Below are 19,378 nucleotides of genomic sequence, written 5' to 3'. Positions count from 1 at the left end.
TGAGGAGATTTGGTTTTGGGGAAGGGTATATCAGGTGGGTACAGTTGCTGTATAGGGCCCCGATGGCGAGCGTGGTCACGAATGGACGGGGTCTGACTATTTTCGGCTCCATAGAGGGACGAGGCAGGGATGTCCTCTGTCCCCGTTATTGTTTGCACTGGCGATTGAACCCCTGGCCATAGCATTGAGGGGTTCCAGGAAGTGGAGGGGAGTACTCGGGGGGGGGGGGTGGAGAAGAACACCGGGTATCTCTGTATGCGGATGATTTGTTGCTATATGTGGCGGACCCGGCGGAGGGGATGCCAGAGATAATGCGGATACTTGGGGAGTTTGGGGATTTTTCAGGGTATAAATTGAACATGGGGAAAAGTGAGTTTGCGGTGCATCCAGGGGGGCAGAGCAGAGAAATAGAGGATTTACCGTTGAGGAAGGTAACAAGGGACTTCCGGTACTTGGGGATCCAGATAGCCAAGAATTGGGGTACATTACACAGGCTTAATTTAACACGGTTGGTGGAACAGATGGAGGAGGACTTTAAGAGATGGGACATGGTGTCCCGGTCATTGGCAGGTAGGGTGCAGGCGGTTAAAATGGTGGTCCTCCCGAGATTCCTTTTTGTGTTTCAGTGCCTCCCGGTGGTGATCACAAAGGCTTTTTTCAAAAGAATCGAGAAGGGTATTATGGGTTGTGTGTGGGCTGGGAAGACCCCGAGAGTGAGGGGGGGATTCTTGCAGCGTAGTAGGGACAGGGGGGGCTGGCACTACCGAGCTTAAGTGAGTACTACTGGGCCGCCAATGTTTCAATGGTGTGTAAGTGGATGGGAGGAGGGGAGGGAGCGGCGTGGAAGAGATTGGAGAGGGCGTCCTGCAGGGGGACTAGCCTACAAGCAATGGTGACGGCACCGTTGCCGTTCTCACCAAAGAAATACACCACAAGCCCGGTGGTGGTGGCTACATTGAAAATTTGGGGGCAGTGGAGATGGCATAGGGGAAGGACGGGAACTTCGGTGCGGTCCCCGATAAGAAACAATCATAGGTTCGTTCCGGGGAGAATGGATGGGGGATTCGGAGCATGGCAAAGAGCTGGGGTAGTACAACTGAGAGATCTGTTTGTAGATGGGACGTTTGCGAGTCTGGGAGCGCTGACGGAAAAATATGGGTTGCCCCAAGGGAATGCATTTCGGTACATGCAATTGAGGGCTTTTGCGAGGCAACAGGTGAGGGAATTCCCGCAGCTCCCGACGCAGGAGGTGCAGGATAGAGTGATCTCAGAGACATGGGTGGGGGATGGTAAGGTGTCGGACATATACAGGGAAATGAGGGACGAGGGGGAGATCATGGTAGATGAGCTGAAAGGGAAATGGGAAGAACTGGGGGAGGAGATTGAGGAGGGGCTGTGGGCTGATGCCCTACGTAGGGTAAACGCATCGTCCTCGTGTGCCAGACTAAGCCTGATACAATTTAAGGTGTTACACAGGGCGCATATGACTGGAGCACGGCTCAGTAAATTTTTTGGGGTAGAGGATAGGTGTGCGAGATGCTCGAGAGGCCCAGCGAATCACACCCACATGTTCTGGTCATGCCCGGCACTACAGGGGTTCTGGGTGGGTGTGGCAAAGGTGCTTTCGAAGGTGGTGGGGGTCCGGGTCGAACCAAGCTGGGGGTTGGCTATATTTGGGGTTGCAGAAGGGCCGGGAGTGCAGGAGGCGAGAGAGGCTGACGTGTTGGCCTTTGCGTCCCTAGTAGCCCGGCGCAGGATATTATTAATGTGGAAGGAAGCCAAACCCCCGGGTGTGGAGACCTGGATAAACGACATGGCAGGGTTTATAAAGTTAGAACGGATTAAGTTTGTGTTAAGGGGTTCGGCTCAGGGGTTCACCAGGCGGTGGCAACCGTTCGTCGATTACCTCACAGAAAGATAGAGGGAATGGAAAAGAACATAGAACATAGAACGATACAGTACAGGCCCTTCGGCCCACGATGTTGCACCGAAACAAAAGCCATCAAACCTACACTATGCCATTATCATCCATATGTTTATCCAATAAACTTTTAAATGCCCTCAATGTTGGCGAGTTCACTACTGTAGCCGGTAGGGCATTCCACGGCCTCACTACTCTTTGCGTAAAGAACCTACCTCTGACCTCTGTCCTATATCTATTACCCCTCAGTTTAAAGCTATGTCCCCTCGTGCCAGCCAGTTCCATCCGCGGGAGAAAGCTCTCACTGTCCACCCTATCTAACCCCCTGATCATTTTGTATGCCTCTATTAAGTCTCCTCTTAACCTACTTCTCTCCAACGAAAACAACCTCAAGTCCATCAGCCTTTCCTCATAAGATTTTCCCTCCATACCAGGCAACATCCTGGTAAATCTCCTCTGCACCCGCTCCAAAGCCTCCACGTCCTTCCTATAATGCGGTGACCAGAACTGTACGCAATATTCCAAATGCGGCCGTACCAGAGTTCTGTACAGCTGCAACATGACCTCCTGACTCCGGAACTCAGTCCCTCTACCAATAAAGGCCAACACGCCATAGGCCTTCTTCACAACCCTATCAACCTGGGTGGCAACTTTCAGGGATCTATGTACATGGACACCTAGATCCCTCTGCTCATCCACACTTTCAAGAACTTTACCATTAGCCAAATATTCCGCATTCCTGTTATTCCTTCCAAAGTGAATCACCTCACACTTCTCTACATTAAACTCCATTTGCCACCTCTCAGCCCAGCTCTGCAGCTTATCTATATCCCTCTGTAACCTGCTACATCCTTCCACACTATTGACAACACCACCGACTTTAGTATCGTCTGCAAATTTACTCACCCACCCTTCTGCGCCTTCCTCTAGGTCATTGATAAAAATGACAAACAGCAACGGCCCCAGAACAGATGCTTGTGGTACTCCACTTGTAACTGAACTCCATTCTGAACATTTCCCATCAACCACCACCCTCTGTCTTTCAGCTAGCCAATTTCTGATCCACATCTCTAAATCACCCTCAATCCCCAGCCTCCGTATTTTCTGCAATAGCCTACCGTGGGGAACCTTATCAAACGCTTTGCTGAAATCCATATATACCACATCAACTGCTCTACCCTCGTCTACCTGTTCAGTCACCTTCTCAAAGAACTCGATAAGGTTTGTGAGGCATGACCTACCCTTCATGCTGACTATCCCTGATCATATTATTCCTATCTAGATGATTATAAATCTTGTCTCTTATAATCCCCTCCAAGACTTTACCCACTACAGACGTGAGGCTCACCGGTCTATAGTTGCCGGGGTTGCCTCTGCTCCCCTTTTTGAACAAAGGGACCACATTTGCTATCCTCCAGTCCTCTGGCACTATTCCTGTAGCCAATGATGACATAAAAATCAAAGCCAAAGGTCCAGCAATCTCTTCCCTGGCCTCCCAGAGAATCCTAGGATAAATCCCATTAGGACCCGGGGACTTATCTATTTTCAGCCTGTCCAGAATTGCCAACACCTCTTCCCTACGTACCTCAATGCCATCTATTCTATTAGCCTGGGTCTCAGCATTCTCCTCCACAACATTATCTTTTTCCTGAGTGAATATTGACGAAAAATATTCATTTAGTATCTTGCCTATCTCTTCAGACTCCACACACAACTTCCCATCCCTGTCCTTGACTGGTCCTACTCTTTCCCTAGTCATTCGCTTATTCCTGACATACCTATAGAAAGCTTTTGGGTTTTCCTTGATCCTACCTGCCAAATACTTCTCATGTCCCCTCCTTGCTCGTCTTAGCTCTCTCTTTAGATCCTTCCTCGCTACCTTGTAATTATCCATCGCCCCAACTGAAACTTCACACCTCATCTTCACATAGGCCTCCTTCTTCCTCTTAACAAGAGATTCCACTTCTTTGGTAAACCACGGTTCCCTCACTCGACGCCTTCCTCCCTGCCTGACCGGTACATACTTATCAAGAACACGCAGTAGCTGATCCTTGAACAAGCTCCACATATCCAGTGTGCCCAACACTTGCAGCCTACTTTTCCACCTTATCCCCCCCAAGTCAAGTCTAATGGCATCATAATTGCCCTTCCCCCAGCTATAACTCTTGCCCTGCGGTGTATACTTATCCCTTTCCATCATTAACGTAAACGTCACCGAATTGTGGTCACTGTCCCCAAAGTGCTCTCCTACCTCCAAATCCAACACCTGGCCTGGTTCATTACCCAAAACCAAATCCAACGTGGCCTTGCCTCTTGTTGGCCTGTCAACATATCGTGTCAGGAAACCCTCCTGCACACACTGTACAAAAAACGACCCATCTAATGTACTCAAACTATATCTTTTCCAGTCAATATTTGGAAAGTTAAAGTCTCCCATAATACCTACCCTGTTACTTTCGCTCTTATCCAGGATCATCCTCGCCATCCTTTCCTCTACATCCCTAGAACTATTTGGAGGCCTATAGAAGACTCCCAATAGGGTGACCTCTCCTTTCATGTTTCTAACCTCAGCCCATACTACCTCGGAAGATGAGTCCCCATCTAGCATCCTCTCTGCCACCGTAATACTGCTCTTGACTAGCAGCGCCACACCTCCCCCTCTTTTGCCTCCTTCTCTGAGCTTACTAAAACACCTAAACCCCGGAACCTGCAACATCCATTCCTGTCCCTGCTCTATCCATGTCTCCGAAATGGCCACAACATCGAAGTCCCAGGTACCAACCCATGCTGCCAGTTCCCCTACCTTATTTTGTATACTCCTGGCATTGAAGTAGACACACTTCAAACCACCTACCTGAACACTGGCCCCCTCCTGCGACGTCAAATCTGTGCTTCTGACCTCTATACTCTCATTCTCCCTTACCCTAAAACTACAATCCAGGTTCCCATGCCCCTGCTGCATTAGTTTAAACCCCCCCAAAGAGCACTAACAAATCTCCCCCCCCCCAGGATATTTGTGCCCCTCAGGTTCAGATGCTGTCCATGCTGTCTGTAGAGATCCCACCTTCCCCAGAAAGAGCCCCAGTTATCCAGAAACCTGAATCCCTCCCGCCTGCACCATCCCTGTAGCCACGTGTTTAATTGCTCTCTCTCCCTATTCCTCATCTCACTATCACGTGGCACGGGCAACAACCCAGAGATAACAACTCTGTTTGTTGTAGTTCTGAGCTTCCATCCTAGCTCCCTGAAAGCCTGCCTGACATCCTTGTCCCCTTTCCTACCTATGTCGTTAGTGCCAATGTGGACCACGACTTTTCCAATGCAGCAGGGGCATAGGACCACGCAGGGGGGAGGAATTGGACAGACTCTCAGAGATGTTATTGTATATGTATAATATGTATAGGTATTTGTTTTAGGTAATTGTATATTGGATTGTTGGATTGTATTTTTGGAGTGTATTTATTTTGGACAAGGCAGTTGCCATTCAGTTTTGTTTTTGTTTATATATTATTTATTTATTTGTTTAAAACTGGCCACTGTTATTTATATTGCTTTATTGTTGTGTAAAAGAAACACTACGTACTGTTATGTTTGGCCAAAAATCTTGAATAAAATATATAAAAGCACTAGTGTTTTAAAACCGTTGAATTTTCACATTTCCCCTCCATCAGGAGGACCACAATTTAGGAGTCTAGTTTTCAGAGGGAACAAAGTACAGTACAGGAACAGGCCCTTCCACCCTCCAAGCCTGCGCTCACTATGCTGCCCGTATAACCTAAAACCTTCTACACTTCCAGGCTCTGTATCTCTTTATTCCCATCCTATTCATGTATTTGTCCAGACGCCCCTTAAATGTCAGTATCATACCTGCTCCACCACCTCCTCCGGCAGCAAGTTCCAGGCACACACCACTCTGTGTAAAAAACGTCCCTCGCACATCGCCTCTAAACTTTGCCCCTCGCACCTTAAACCGATGTCCCCTAGTAACTCTTCCACCCTGGGAAAATGCTTCTGACTATGCACCTCATAATTTTGACGACTTCGATCAGGTCGCCCCTCAACCTGTCGTTCCAGTGAGTACAAACCGAGTTTATCCAACCTCTCCTCATAGCTAATGCTGAAAAGTAGCGTAAGCAGAGGAGACCATTAGTAAGGAGTGCCACAGGAAATTCCATCAATTTGCTTCCTTTTCTGACCTAGTTCCCTCCTGGACTGGTAGCTAAAGCAGGATTCAGGAGGCAGCCAAATAAGCCTGAACACCTCTCTCAATTCAATCCTCACCTTACTTCATTACTCCTTTGCAATTCCTTTATTTATTTATTTATTCTTTCAATTTTTTTTCCCCAATTAAGGGACAATTTAGCGTGGCCAATCCATCTACCCTGCACATCTTTGGGTTGTGGGGGTGAGGCCCACGCAGACAGGGGGAGAATGTGCAACTCCAGGCGGACAGAGACCCAGGGCCGGGATCGAACCCGGGTCCTCAGCGTGGTGAGGCAGCAGTGCTAATCACAGTACCACCGTACCGCCTGCAATTCCTTTATTTAGATTAGGGGAAGAAAACAAATCTTGGGGGGGGGTTTGATGATAAATAAAAGAATTAATCAAAATGTTGCTCTTTGTACAAATAAAATGATTAAAATTCATCTGTACTCCGTGGGACAAGGCAGGGATGTCCTATGTCCCCTCTGCTGTTCGCACTTGCGATTGAGCCGTAGGCCATCGCATTAAGAAGTTCGGGAGCATGGAAAGGAATAGTGCGGGGGGGATAGAGCATAGGGTGTCCTTGTATGCTGACGACTTGCTGTTATATGTGTCGGAACCGAGTGTGTCGATAGGGGGAATATTGGAGCTACTGCGACTATTTGGGTCTTTCTCGGGGTACAAGTTGAACCTAGACATGAGTGACTATTTTGTGGTGTCTCGGCCGGGGGCGGGGACAGGGGTGAGGGAGCTGCCATTCTGTAGGGCAGGGACTCTCTTTAGGTATCTGGGGGTGCAGGTTGCCCGGGAATGGGGGACACTTCGCAGGTACAAGGTACAACATCTCTAGTTTGGTGGGGAGAGTGAAAGCTGACCTGGCAAGGTGGGATGGTCTCCCTCTGTCACTGGCGGGTCGGGTACAGGTGGTTAAAATGAATGTGTTCCCGCGATTTCTGTTTATTTTTCAATGCCTACCAATTTTCCTGCCAAAGGCTTTCTTCAGGGAGATTGAGGGAAGGATTACCTCGTTCATATGGGGAGGGAAAGTGGCCAGAGTGAGAAAGGTGCTGCTACAGAGGGGAAGGCAGGCAGGGGGTTTGGGTCTTCCGAACCTGATGTACAACTACTGGGCGGCGAATGTGGCGAAGGTGCGGAGCTGGGTCAGAGGGGTTGATTCCCAGTGGGTCAGAATGGAGGAGAGCCTGTGCAGAGGATCGGGACTGAAAGCACTAGCAACAGCGCCGCTCCCGATAGCTCAGGGGAAATACTCAGGGAGTCCGGTAATAATAGCTTCATTGAAAATCTGGAGGCAGTTTCGCCAACACTTCGGATTGGGGGCATGGTCAAGGGAAATGCCGATTCGGGGGAACCACAGATTTGAGCCAGGGAGGTGGGATGGAAATTTCCGGAAATGGGAAGAGAAGGGGATTAAGATGCTAAAAGATTTGTTGCTTAGGGGTCGGTTTGCAGGATTGAAGGAGCTGGAAGCGAAGTATGGGCTGGAACAGGAAGAAATGTTTAGATACATGCAGGTTCGTGATTTGGCCAGAAAGGAGATACCGAGCTTCCCGGAGGAATCGGCCTTCACATTGCTGGAGGAGGTGCTGGCGACAAGGGGACTGGAAAAGGGGGTAGTGTCAGCGGTGTACGGAGCTATTTTGGAAGAGGATAAGGCACCACTGGAAGGGATCAAAGCAAAGTGGGAGGAAGAGTTGGGAGAGGTTATAGGAGGAGGGGGTCTGGTGTGAGGTGCTCTGGAGAGTAAATGCCTCCACCTCATGTGCGAGGTTGGGGCTGATACAGCTGAAGGTGGTATACAGAGCACACCTCACGAGGGCGAGGATGAGCCGATTCTTTGAAGGAGTAGAAGATGTGTGTGAGCGTTGCCGGGGGGCCCCCGCTAATCACGTTCATATGTTTTGGTCCTGTCCAAAGCTAGAGGATTACTGGAAGGAGGTTTTTAGGGTAATCTCCAAGGTGGTGCACGTGAAACTGGACCCGGGCCCTCAGGAGGCCATATTCGGGGTGTCGGACCAGCCAGGGTTGGAAACGGGAGCGGAGGCAGATATCGTAACCTTCGCCTCGTTGATCACCCGAAGGCGGATCCTGTTGGGATGGAGAGCAGCCTCTCCACCCTGTGCCCTGGCATGGCGGAGGGACCTGTTGGAATTCTTGACTCTTGAGAAGGTTAAGTTTGAACTGAGGGGAAGGACGGAGGGGTTCTACAAGTCATGGGCACTATTTATTATGCACTTTCAAGAACTGGATAACATTGAACATTAGTTGGAGAGGATTGGGGGGGGGGGGGGGGGCTGTGTGTATTAAGGGTGACTATGGGTAATCCCCGATTCCTTTTTGTCATTTGTTTATGTAAACATGCGGCTAATGTTTGGGGGTTGGTGGGAGGATGGGATCGTTGTTATTGTTATGGGGATTGACATATTTGTTGCTGATTATTGTTTATTGTTGGTGGGTGTAAATTTGGGAGAAAATGTGAAAAAGGAGAATAATTTTTTTTTTTTTTAAATTCATCTGTACTGATCTCTGAAAGGTGCCCCCCCTGCTCCCTTGTTAGTTGGAACTACTGAGCCTTACAGAAAATGCCAAAGCTTCTACCAAGTTAGCTGATTTTGACTAAGGCCAGAATTGGAGCACTACAATTAACCTCAATGCCCTTAAATTAGCAAGAGGGAAAATCAGTCAGGATTTTCACACAATCATTATAAAGCAACCCCTGTTAGATGGGTGCGAATTAAGGGTGTAGACAGGATTAAGCTTGGCTGTGATCCACCTTATAATTGTAATCACTGACATCGCCAAACACACAATGGACAATTGAACAAACTGTTGCACCCTGAATCAATAACCACACCAAGAGTTAATACCTTGAGGCGCAAAGAGGAAAATAGTTACTGTTTTGAATGCAACTTGCTTAAAGTGACAATTACATTCTTTCAGCACTATGAGATCATTGGCCCGTATTCAGAGATACCGCAAGGTATTTTACCAGTAGGCACTTTCCACAACTTGATTTCTCCATTGGTGAGACCTGTGGCAAGGATTGTACCCGAACATTTGTGCTGGTTCTCAGACGACTGAATACCATTCTGAGATGGACGTGTTCCAAATGATAACCCCCACACTGTTTGACCACAATCGATTATCCTTTCTCCACACTGGCCCTTTGCTCTTCCATCTGCTTTAAAAAGATGTGTACTTGTATAACTTCTGTCAAAGGAAAATAAGGATAAAGCATCAACAGTAGAAGGACTCACTGAAGATATGCTAACCATTTATGGTTCAAAAACACATTTGTGATGCCTGCGGACATGCAACTTATGCTGGATCCTGGCATTTAACCCACAATTCAGCATTATGAAATGCTAACCTTTTGAAACATTCTTATTTTTAAAAGCAATGATAGCGTAATTCATGATTAATGTGGAATGTTACCATTTTAATTGTCGTTTTCACTGGTAATTGATGTAAAATATACATGAAATTACAAAGGATATACCGTAATAGAACCAAGCCATTCTGTTCGGCCATTTCATGCCAACACTTATGTTCCACTCAAGCCTCCTCCCGTCTTCTTTCCTAATCAAAATCTATCAGTATAACCCTCAAATCTCCCCCCACCACCACAATGTGCCAGTTTAGTTTCCCCCTTAAATGCATCTATGGTATCCACCTCAATGAATTCCACATTCGCACCACTCTCTGGGTAGTTTCTACAGAATTCCCTGTCAAATTTCCTCATGATCGTCTTCTACTGATGGCATCATGTATTACTCCTCCCACAGGTGCAAACATTCTCTGTTTACTCTCTCAAAACCTTTCACAATTTTAAAAACCTCCCTTAGGCCTTCCCTCAGCCTCCTCTTTTCAAGCGAAAGAGACACAGGCTGTTCATCTTTTCCCAATGGACAAGTTCAACCTCCAGTCCATGGTGGTTCAGCTGATCTCAGTTGGGGATGATGGTAGAGGAGTTACATTGGTCTCAGCCCCCCCTGCCCCCTACAGAATAAATTTTGTAGATATAAAAGGGGGAAGGAACAGGTAAAACTAGGTGAATTGGTGAGGGGAGGAAAAGAAAGAAAATTGGCAGAAGCAGAGGGCATTCCCCATCTGTATTATTTAAATCACTATTAAATAAATTTGATCAACTTCAACATGACTTGCTTTTGTTTCAGTCCATGTGTTGAGAATACTTTTTTTTTTTTTTAAATGGTGATTGCCTATGACATCATCTGAAAGGAATATTGTACTTAAAAACTTGAGGAAGTGAAACATGATCAGAACAGGCCTGAGGGTTCATCAAACCCAGCTGAAGAAAGGCAGGGAAGGAACTGAAGTGTAACGCAATAATACTAATACTTCATAGAAATGACGATTCAAAGTACCTCTGGGGACTGGCAGTAGTTACATCTACATCAAATTCTTGTGCAACTTGAAGTATAAAAGGATGCCAGAATAAGAGGGTGGCATCATTCTGCTGGTCCCAACTCCTGAACCCCAAATTTACTGGATGCCGACAAGATACTGTTGATTTGTACTCTACACCAGCAGAAATAAATCCCAAAGGATTGTTCCAAACTAAGATCATAGTTTTTTTGAGGGCTTCATGTTAAGAGCAGCTGAATCAGTTAATTCTGTAGGTAGGCAGTAACCTAACACCGCACTGTCCCAATAAGGTGCGGTCAGTGATCAAAGACTATGTGGAGTTGAATCAGAATGGGGAGGTATTGGCGGCCACATTTTGGGAGGCATTAAGGCGGTGGTACGGGGGGGGGGGGGGGGGGGGGAGATTATCTCGTTCAAGGCTCACAGATCGGAGAAGGAGTATGGAGGTTGTTGGATGAGATAGTCGAGGTGGACAGGAAATATTCGAGGGCCCCCATCAAGGAGGAGTTGGCAGAGAGAAAGAAGTTCAAGGGGCAGTTCGATAAGTGGACGACGGGGAAGACAGTGGGGCGGCAAGGGGGTTGCACAATGAATATGTAGAGAAGGCAAGCCCTATGCTAGCCCATCAGCTACAGAGGTAGGCCGGGTCTAGGGAAATCCTGAGAGTATGGACAGGGAAGGGGGAGGTAGTGTTGGAGCCGGGGAAGATAAACGGAGACTTTCAGGGAGTATGGGAAGTTATGTAGGGCTGATCCGGATGGTGAGGAAGGGGACATGGGGCGGTTTTTGGATGAGCTGGAATTCCCATGGCTAGATGAAGAGAGGAGGCAGACGCTGGAGGAGCCTTTAGGATAGAAATAGGTAAAGGATAGCATAAGAGGGATGAAGTGGGGAAGGCCCTGGGGTTGGACAGTTACCCGGTGGAGTTTGCGTCAGAGCACCACATCAATTGGGGATGTTTAGCGAGGTGCTGGAGAAGAAGGAGCTGCCGGAGGCACTGACCCAGGCGTTGATCATGCTAATCCCGAAGAAGGGGAAGGACCCACTAGAGAATGGGTCATATAGGCCTTTGTCATTGTTTAATACGGATGTGAAGTGTTGACTAAATTAGTGGCGGGGAGGATGGGAGGATGCGTTCCGGGGGTGGTTGCAGAGGACCAAACGGGTTTAGTGAAGGGGCAGGCAATCCAGCAACATTAGGCAGTTATTAAATGTGATTATGACCCTATCAAAGGGATGGGTACCAGATGTAGTGGTTTCTCTGGACGCGGAGAAACATTCGACAGGGTGAAGTGGCGGTACCTATTTGGAGGTTCTGGGAAGGTTTGGGTTTGGATCAAAGTTTGTGGCATGGGTGCGTCTGCTGTATGTGGCCCCGGCAGCGCGTGTACAGACAAACGAGATGAGTTTACGGAGCTTTGGGCTGTAAAGGGGAACGAGGCGGGGGTGTCCGCTGGTGTTTGCGTTGGTGATGGAGCCTTTGGTGATGCCCCATAAGGGGTCAGTAGAGTGGCAGGAGATTGCGAGGAGAAGTAGGGAACACCGGGTGTCGTTGAATGCAGACGACCTGCAACTGGATGCAATGATTTCGGAGTTTATATCAGCAGGGAAGGTATTGAGGGTGAAGAGGGCCCTGCTACAGAGGCAGAAAGGGGGGTTAGCGTTACTGAATTGGGCGGCGAATGGAAGGTTAGGGGTTAGAATGGGTTAGGTTTGAGGAGGCGTCCTGTAGGGAGTCCAGCCTGATGGCCATGGTAACTGCGCTACTGCTGGCATCGAAGAGGTACACGGAGAGCCCGGTGGTGCAGTCCATGATTAGGGTGTGGAACCAGTTGAGGATGGAGGGGATGTCAGTGCTAACACTGCTGTGTGGGAACCATGGGTTTAAGATGGGGGAGACAGATGGCATGCATAGGAGGTGGAGAGAGGTGGGGCTGGTGAAAGCAAGGGATCTATAGCTGGAGGAGAGGTTTGCAAGTCTGGAAGAGCTGCAGGAGAGGGTAGAAATTTTGAAGGGAAATGAATTCAGGTATATGCAAGTGACGGACTTTGAACGGAAGGAATGGAGAGGGTTTCCCAAGTTGCCAGAATATACCTTATTGGAGCGGTTGCTGCTCCCAGACTTGGAAGGGGAGGGTAGGATTGGGGATATATACGGGTGGCTGGGGGAGCAGGGAGGAGTGCAGGTGGTGAGGATTAAGGAGAAATGGGAGGAGGAGTTTGGGGGGGTTGGAGAAGAGAGAGGATGGGGTGCGTAGAGTGAGGCGATGCGCAGTGTGAATCCAATCTCATAGTGTGCGATGAGGAGTTTGATTCAGTTTAAGGTGATGCATAGGGTGCATATGACTCGGGCGAGGATGAGTTGGTTCTTCCAGGGGGTGGCAAACGAGTGTGAGAAGTGTGGGCAAGGACCAGCAAATCATGCACCCATGTTCTGGGGCTGTGAGAAGTTGGAGAGATACTGGGAGGGAGTGTTTGAGACGCTATCAAAGATTATGGGGGTAGAGGCCAGGCCAAACGCTATGGTGACAATTTTTGGGCTGTTGGAAATGCCAGAACTAATGGAGGGGAGGAATTCCGATCTTGTGCCTTCTCCCAGCGAAGGTTTCTGCTGGAATGGTGGTCGACAATGCCACCAGCAGTGGTGGCCTGACTAGGGACCTGCGAATGGAGGGGGATCAGCAGAGGGCTTTGAGAAACGATGAGGACTATTCATGACCATGTTTGAGGAATTGTTCATTGCAGGGGGTGGGGATGAAAAGGGGGAAAATAAATCTTGCACAAACTGTGAACAGTGAGATGTGGAGAATCTCTTCGATTTATTTATGCTTTTGTACTTTTGAATACGTTTGGAATAAAATACATTTTTTTTTTTTTTTTTTTAAACTGCATTGTCCCAACTAGCAGGCACAGGCACCCAATAAAGCACCAATATTAGATACAGGCATGCACAGACACCACAAATGATCCAGTCTCAGGATCTCCTCTAGGCTTTGGCATTTTGATTACCTGTGGGCCTCCCACTCCATCATACCCATGGCAGTGTTGGATGACAGCTTTTTGGGCTCACTTGTGATTGATCTGCCACTTTAACTGTGTATTTTAATTTACCATCTTCCTCCAAGCAAGTTCTGAACAAGTGATTACCTTGGACACAACTGGACTACTGACTAAGCAACAAATAATGACTACAAACATTTTAATTATTCTTCAGGGGAGTAGATGCAAAGACTCATTTGAAGTTATAGAAACCTTTTGCAGCTGTAACAAGCGATACGGGCAGTTATATAAAACTGAAGGGAATTTCCATGCAAATAATTACGTTATTAAATTCAGAACATTGTTTGAAACAATGCAAACAGTTATATTATATACCCCAAAGCCTGCTAACATTCTCTTCAGAGGATCAGTGCAGACTTGATGGGCCGAATGGCCTCCTTCTGCACTGGAGGGATTCTATGTAATATTTCTCTCTTGCGTACCCGAAAAGTTAATTGGAAAATTATTTCTCGATAGCCTCATGTTTTGCATTTAAGCAGTTTTGCCTTACAAAATGTGGTGCACATGTATTAGCAGTATGTTATCAAGCCACGCACAGCTGTTCGGTCACAACTGACATTGCTCAATTATTTTATCTTAAATTTTCTTGGTGTACAAAATCGCATAATGCTGCTTTTGTTCGTCTTTATTCCCATGCCTGTTTTATTTGTACATGAGGTACCAAATTTTTTACCTCTAATTTGATTTTTGGGGTGAGAGCACTCAATCAGAGAATAATGGGAATAATGGAGTTTTCAGTGGAGTAGCTCTGCATACTTTCATTGAATAAAAAAATGCACCACAGGAAAAAGGTCAAGCATAAACATTTGTAATAAAAGTTCCTCACTGAAGCTCCTGGATTCCTCAAGTAATGAATTTGCAAACTTACATTAGATGACCTTCAAGTGGCCAGGGTACCAACTTCACAATATGGTGCCCCTGTGACCATGCAAAGTATAAGCCATCAGGGGAAAATGCCACACCCCAAGTCTCACAGCCAGATTTACAATCTAATTCACGAGATCTGCTGGGTATGAGCTTTGCCAGCAGGAGAGACTCAGCTGCTGGAAAACAAAACAAAGCATTATGCTGGTTATAACATAGGTACATAATGTGACCCTCATTAAAATGTTCCTTACAACAAGCATGTCCTCTGTAACCAACACCATGCTGTCTCTTCACCCGCAATATTCACATTTTCAGATCCTATTTACGCATAAGTCTTCCTTTTATATTAAGAAAACATTGATTAAGAAACCACACTGTTTAAACATATTGAACTTACAAATTCACGAGACGGTTCAATTTTCATTAAAACCATCTTTTAAAATATACTAAAAAATGCACAAGCTATTATTCCTTCATGCTCAAGTTAAATGATCTCAAGTGGAAAGTGAAACAATCATTTCTTGGTTCCTCTAGGAGTGATTTTAGTTTAATATTAAAAACACATTTTCGTGGGTCATATTTGTTTTTCGACTGGTTTGTTCATTATTCCTCAAATAGTCATAATCCAAAATTAAACATCACGGTCAGCGGCTTATGGTTCAATGAGGCACCGTTCAGATGTTGTGCCCACTCACTTTCTAAAACATTATATAGCTAGTTTCAGAGTTTGGCTGAAGTCTCAGAATTGGAATCTTTAGTTGCCAATTCTTGCATTTTTTGTTTCCGTTTTGCCTTGGAGAAGTTATCAAGTGGAAGGATTTTAGCCTTGGGGAATAAAACTCTTCCCATTACAGTCACCCAGGGTCAGCATTGAGCACATGGCATGGCTATAGCACAGTGAGATGCAAGAGTTAAGATCTCTTGACTCTGTCCAATGAGGCACCTTTAAGCGTGGGGCACCTTTAACCATGGAAGAGCAATCCTGCTATCCAGTTCTAATCTTGAAAACAAAAATTCTAAGCACTTTTCACCCTTACAGGCAGGGCAACATTAAAAAAAATTGAGTAATGTGCACCAAGAAAATGTGTCCCTCGTTATCTGTTAAAAGAACCATAGAATAGAATTCCTACAGGAGGCCATTTGGCCCATCAAGTCTGCACCGACCCTCTGATAGAGCACCATACCTTAGTACATTCCCTTGCCCTATGGTCGTAACCCCAACATCCCTGGACACTAAGGGGCAATTTAGCATATGTAATCCACCTAACCTGCATACCTTTGGACTGTGTGAGGAAACAGGAGCATCCGGAGGAAACCCATGCAGGCACGGGGAGAAAGTACAAACACCATACAGATAGTCACCCAAGGCCGGAAATGAACCTGGGTCCCTGGTGCTGTGAAGCAACAGAGCTAACCACTATGTCACCCAAGAAAAACATTTCATCTAACCTTGAGGAGCTGCTAATTACAATGTGCTCAACAGCTCAGTATAGCACTTGTAGCCACGTAAAATGGCTGATTCCCGATTAGAATAGCCAAACCCCGATTTAAAATGGCGAACGGAAGAGGCTGATGGGAAAATCAGCCAACAGGACTCAAACGGACAGCTGCAGGTAAAACAGTGTATTCGCCTCTGGAGAAGCCAGACCAAACCGATACCTGCAGACATTAACATAACAACACCCCAGCCATCTGCATACGAAGCAGCAATCCCCGGGAACAATCGATACAAAATAGACACGCAAAGCCGACCCAGGCCTTTCGGCGCCAGCAGGAGCTGACACAAAGCGAGGTGAACGACCACCCCTCGATCAAGGAATCGCTCCAGTATTGGAGAATATCGAACCAAGTGATAGGGACCAAGTCCAATCACTTGGAACCAAGTACAAGGTGCGCCCCGAGAGGCGGGCAGCCCCTGGGGACTAAGAATAGGGGCCAAGTTCAACTCGACCCTTCTCTTCCTGCTCGCAACCTTCGAGACCCTTCTACAAGAAAACTGTAAGTCTTACTCCAGCGATCGCTACCAGATAGGCGCTCCCGACTATTGACTTGTACCAGCTTTTGAATCCCGCAGGCTCAGAACCAATTCGAAAGACCATTTGTTTCCCGGACCTGGTGGGCCATTTCCAAAGTTAAGTATTGGCCTTTGGTGGTAGGTAGTAGTCTAGAAGTAGGATTATTGTATAAGTATTAATTGCTGTATATAATAAATGAGCGTTGATTTAACTCTTACTAAGCGGTGTGTTGCATTATTAATCATTACTTGGACTTGAACCACGTGGCGGTATCAGAAAGATACCTGGCGACTCATGAGCAAAGGTGACAGAATAAGAATAAAGTAAACTAAGGCTAAAACGAGCAACACACTCCAGTCTTAGAATCAGAACATTGAGAGGTCACACCCCATTCCAGAGAAAGGGGCATATGTTCAAGGTTAACATTCCAGTGCAGTAGTGACTGTGGGAGTGTCAAAGCTGTACTATCCAATCTATTTCAGGTCACATTTATATACCACTTTTCACACCCAGGTGTTATCGCAAAAGCACTTCACGGCCATTGAAACACTTTTGAAATATAGTCACTCTTGTAATGCAGGGAATTTTCACACAATAATTCAATGTCTACAAATAGCAATGTGAAAACGGCCAGAAGATCCGACTTAGCGATTGTGATGGAGGGATAAATATTGGTGAGGACCAGGGAGAACGCTCCCTACTCTTCTTTTGGGAGAGGGCAAACGGGACCTCTCATCCGAAAGACTGCACCTCCCACAGTGCCGCACCCCGTCCATACCGAGTGACAGCCGAGAGTTGATGCTCAAGTCTCTGGAGTGGGACTTGGAATCCAGAACGTGACTCAGTGGCATAAACTGAGCCCCGGTTGGTAACGGATTGCCGCCATGAACTCTGAAGGGGCAGTGTCCCTTTATGGTGAAACGCCTGCATGTCAATTAACTATCACATTTACCACAAGTGGCGACCACTTACCAACAAAAGCCTCAGTGTGTGTTTGAACCTTATGGAGTTTTTTGTGCGTGGTTACAAAGTAAACAAGTAATTCGGATGTGTCCAAAGGCGATTCCCAGGAACTTGTCCTCGCAACATTCACTCACCTCCAGGCTGGGGGCTGCAGTCTGTAGATCCGTCCATCAATACAAGGGAGCAGTTGTCAGGCTGTATCTTCATGGAGATACAACAAACAGTGAACACCCTTTTCGTTTCGGTTTGGTTTCAACGCAGTTTCCAATCGTCTCCCTCCAATCCATTCGAGGTTTTACTTTTGAAAAGTGCAATTTTCCATGCTGTCTTATCACCAGTGCCGCTCTGGTGTTTAGCTGTGTTTAGGCGCTCTGGGCACAGGTTTCATTCTAGCAAAACCAACAGCTGAGCACAACCAGGACCCTCCCTGTTACCAGCTGAGCAGCGCCACGTGACCCAGCTCTTTGCTGCCCCCTTGCAGCAAGGAGGACCAAATAAATATCCCAATACACCCTGAAAATTAAAACAAACTCCTTTATTCATTTCAGTGACCCCCCCACCACCAAGATCCACAGCCAATTAATTATTTTCTGAAATGTAATTGCCAATGGCAATACTCCCAAACGGATGGCCATATGGGTTCAAGTCCGACTCTTGGCAGACTAAATCTAGGTGGACAATCTATGCCATACCAAGGGAGTGCCACACTGTTGAAGGTCCTGCGTTTCAAATGAGATGCTGAAAGGAAGTCCCAGCAGCCCTCTGAGCTAGGTGTAAAAGATTCTGTTGCAGCATTTGAAGAGAAACAGGGGGCTTCTTCCCCAGTGTCCTGGCCACTATTTACCCAACCAGCAGTATTGTTAATAAAGGTGATTTGGTCATTGTCATATTTCCATTTGGATTCCTGCTATGCAAAAAACGGAAGGCATCGTTCATGCACTCCAATCGTCAAATAATACAAGATCGTTTTTTATACCCACCTAACCATGGTGCCTTGGAATAAAATACCTTCCAAACAGTCTTCAGTACTGCATCAAATCTACCTATTTTCATTCATCTCTACGTCTTTCATCAAGCTTACATCCGTCCTAAAATCGTAAAATAGTTCCAGCACAGAAGGAGGCCACTCTGCAACAGCAATTTAGCAACTCTCACTCCCTCCCTTTCCCCATAGCCCTGCATTCGTTTTATTTTCAGATGCTTATCCAAATCCTGTTAGAAAGCCATGATTGAACCTACCTCCACTACACTCTCAGGCAGTGCATTTCAGTTCTGAATCATTTACTGCATTAAAAATCTTTTCCTTATATCACTGTTGGTTCTTTTTCAAATATCTTAAATCAGTGTTCTTTGCTTTCATTCTGCTAAAGCGAATAGTTTATTCATTTTGAATACCTCTATCAAATCTCCTCTAAACCTCTCTTCTCTAACAAGAACTCCAGGATCTCCAAACTATCCACATAATCCCTGGAACTATTCTATCTCTTTTTCTGCACCCTGTCTAACGCCTTCAACATAATTCCTAAATTGTGAGGCCCAGAATTGGACACAATATTCAAAGGCGGACTGACACTTTGGGGGGGGGGGTCCACACTCTCCCACTTTGCGGGGCCCCATGTCACATCCCTCCCCCTGGTGACGTGGCAGCCCAACCCGAATGGCGACCATGTGTGCTCCTGGCTGGCTGCCTGCTGCTGGCTATCTGGCCTGGTGGCCTCTGTTCTTTTTGGTGGTTGCCCACCCTCCTCAGCCCTAGAGGTTGAGTCGCCCCACTGTTCCCCTCAAAGGCCATTGACCAGTGCCTCCTCCTTGCCTCTTTGAAGACTTTGTGAGCGATGTTAGGTCGACCACCTCATTTTTGCTTCATACCGAATGCCAAAATCCTGGCTGCTGTTCTGCTCCTTGACTCAATGAAAGTTTACAAACGTCACATAAATTCAGGAGA

At 46.8% G+C, this 19,378-nt stretch overlaps 1 protein-coding gene across 5 annotated transcripts in view; it reads right to left on the bottom strand.

Moving 5' to 3' along the window:
* wsb2 (WD repeat and SOCS box containing 2) overlaps positions 1-17,878 on the bottom strand; it is a 50,002-nt gene extending 32,124 nt beyond the window's left edge. Inside the window, exons 1-3 of one of the 5 annotated variants that reach the window (XM_072496786.1) lie at positions 17,568-17,878; positions 14,457-14,631; positions 9,132-9,352 (exon numbers count right to left, since the gene is read on the bottom strand). In XM_072496786.1, the coding sequence (XP_072352887.1) occupies positions 9,132-9,352; positions 14,457-14,631; positions 17,568-17,640 (469 nt within the window). In that variant the 5' untranslated portion in view covers positions 17,641-17,878. The remainder of the gene's footprint in view (positions 1-9,131; positions 9,353-14,456; positions 14,632-17,567) is intronic. The other 4 variants (XM_072496796.1, XM_072496759.1, XM_072496768.1 and 1 more) reach the window with 4 other exon arrangements.
* Positions 17,879-19,378: the final 1,500 nt, after the last annotated feature.

The sequence above is a fragment of the Scyliorhinus torazame genome, chromosome 1 (assembly GCF_047496885.1).
Source record: "Scyliorhinus torazame isolate Kashiwa2021f chromosome 1, sScyTor2.1, whole genome shotgun sequence".
In the NCBI taxonomy this organism is placed as follows: Eukaryota; Metazoa; Chordata; class Chondrichthyes; order Carcharhiniformes; family Scyliorhinidae; genus Scyliorhinus; species Scyliorhinus torazame.
This window is presented reverse-complemented; position numbering and strand designations above follow the sequence as displayed.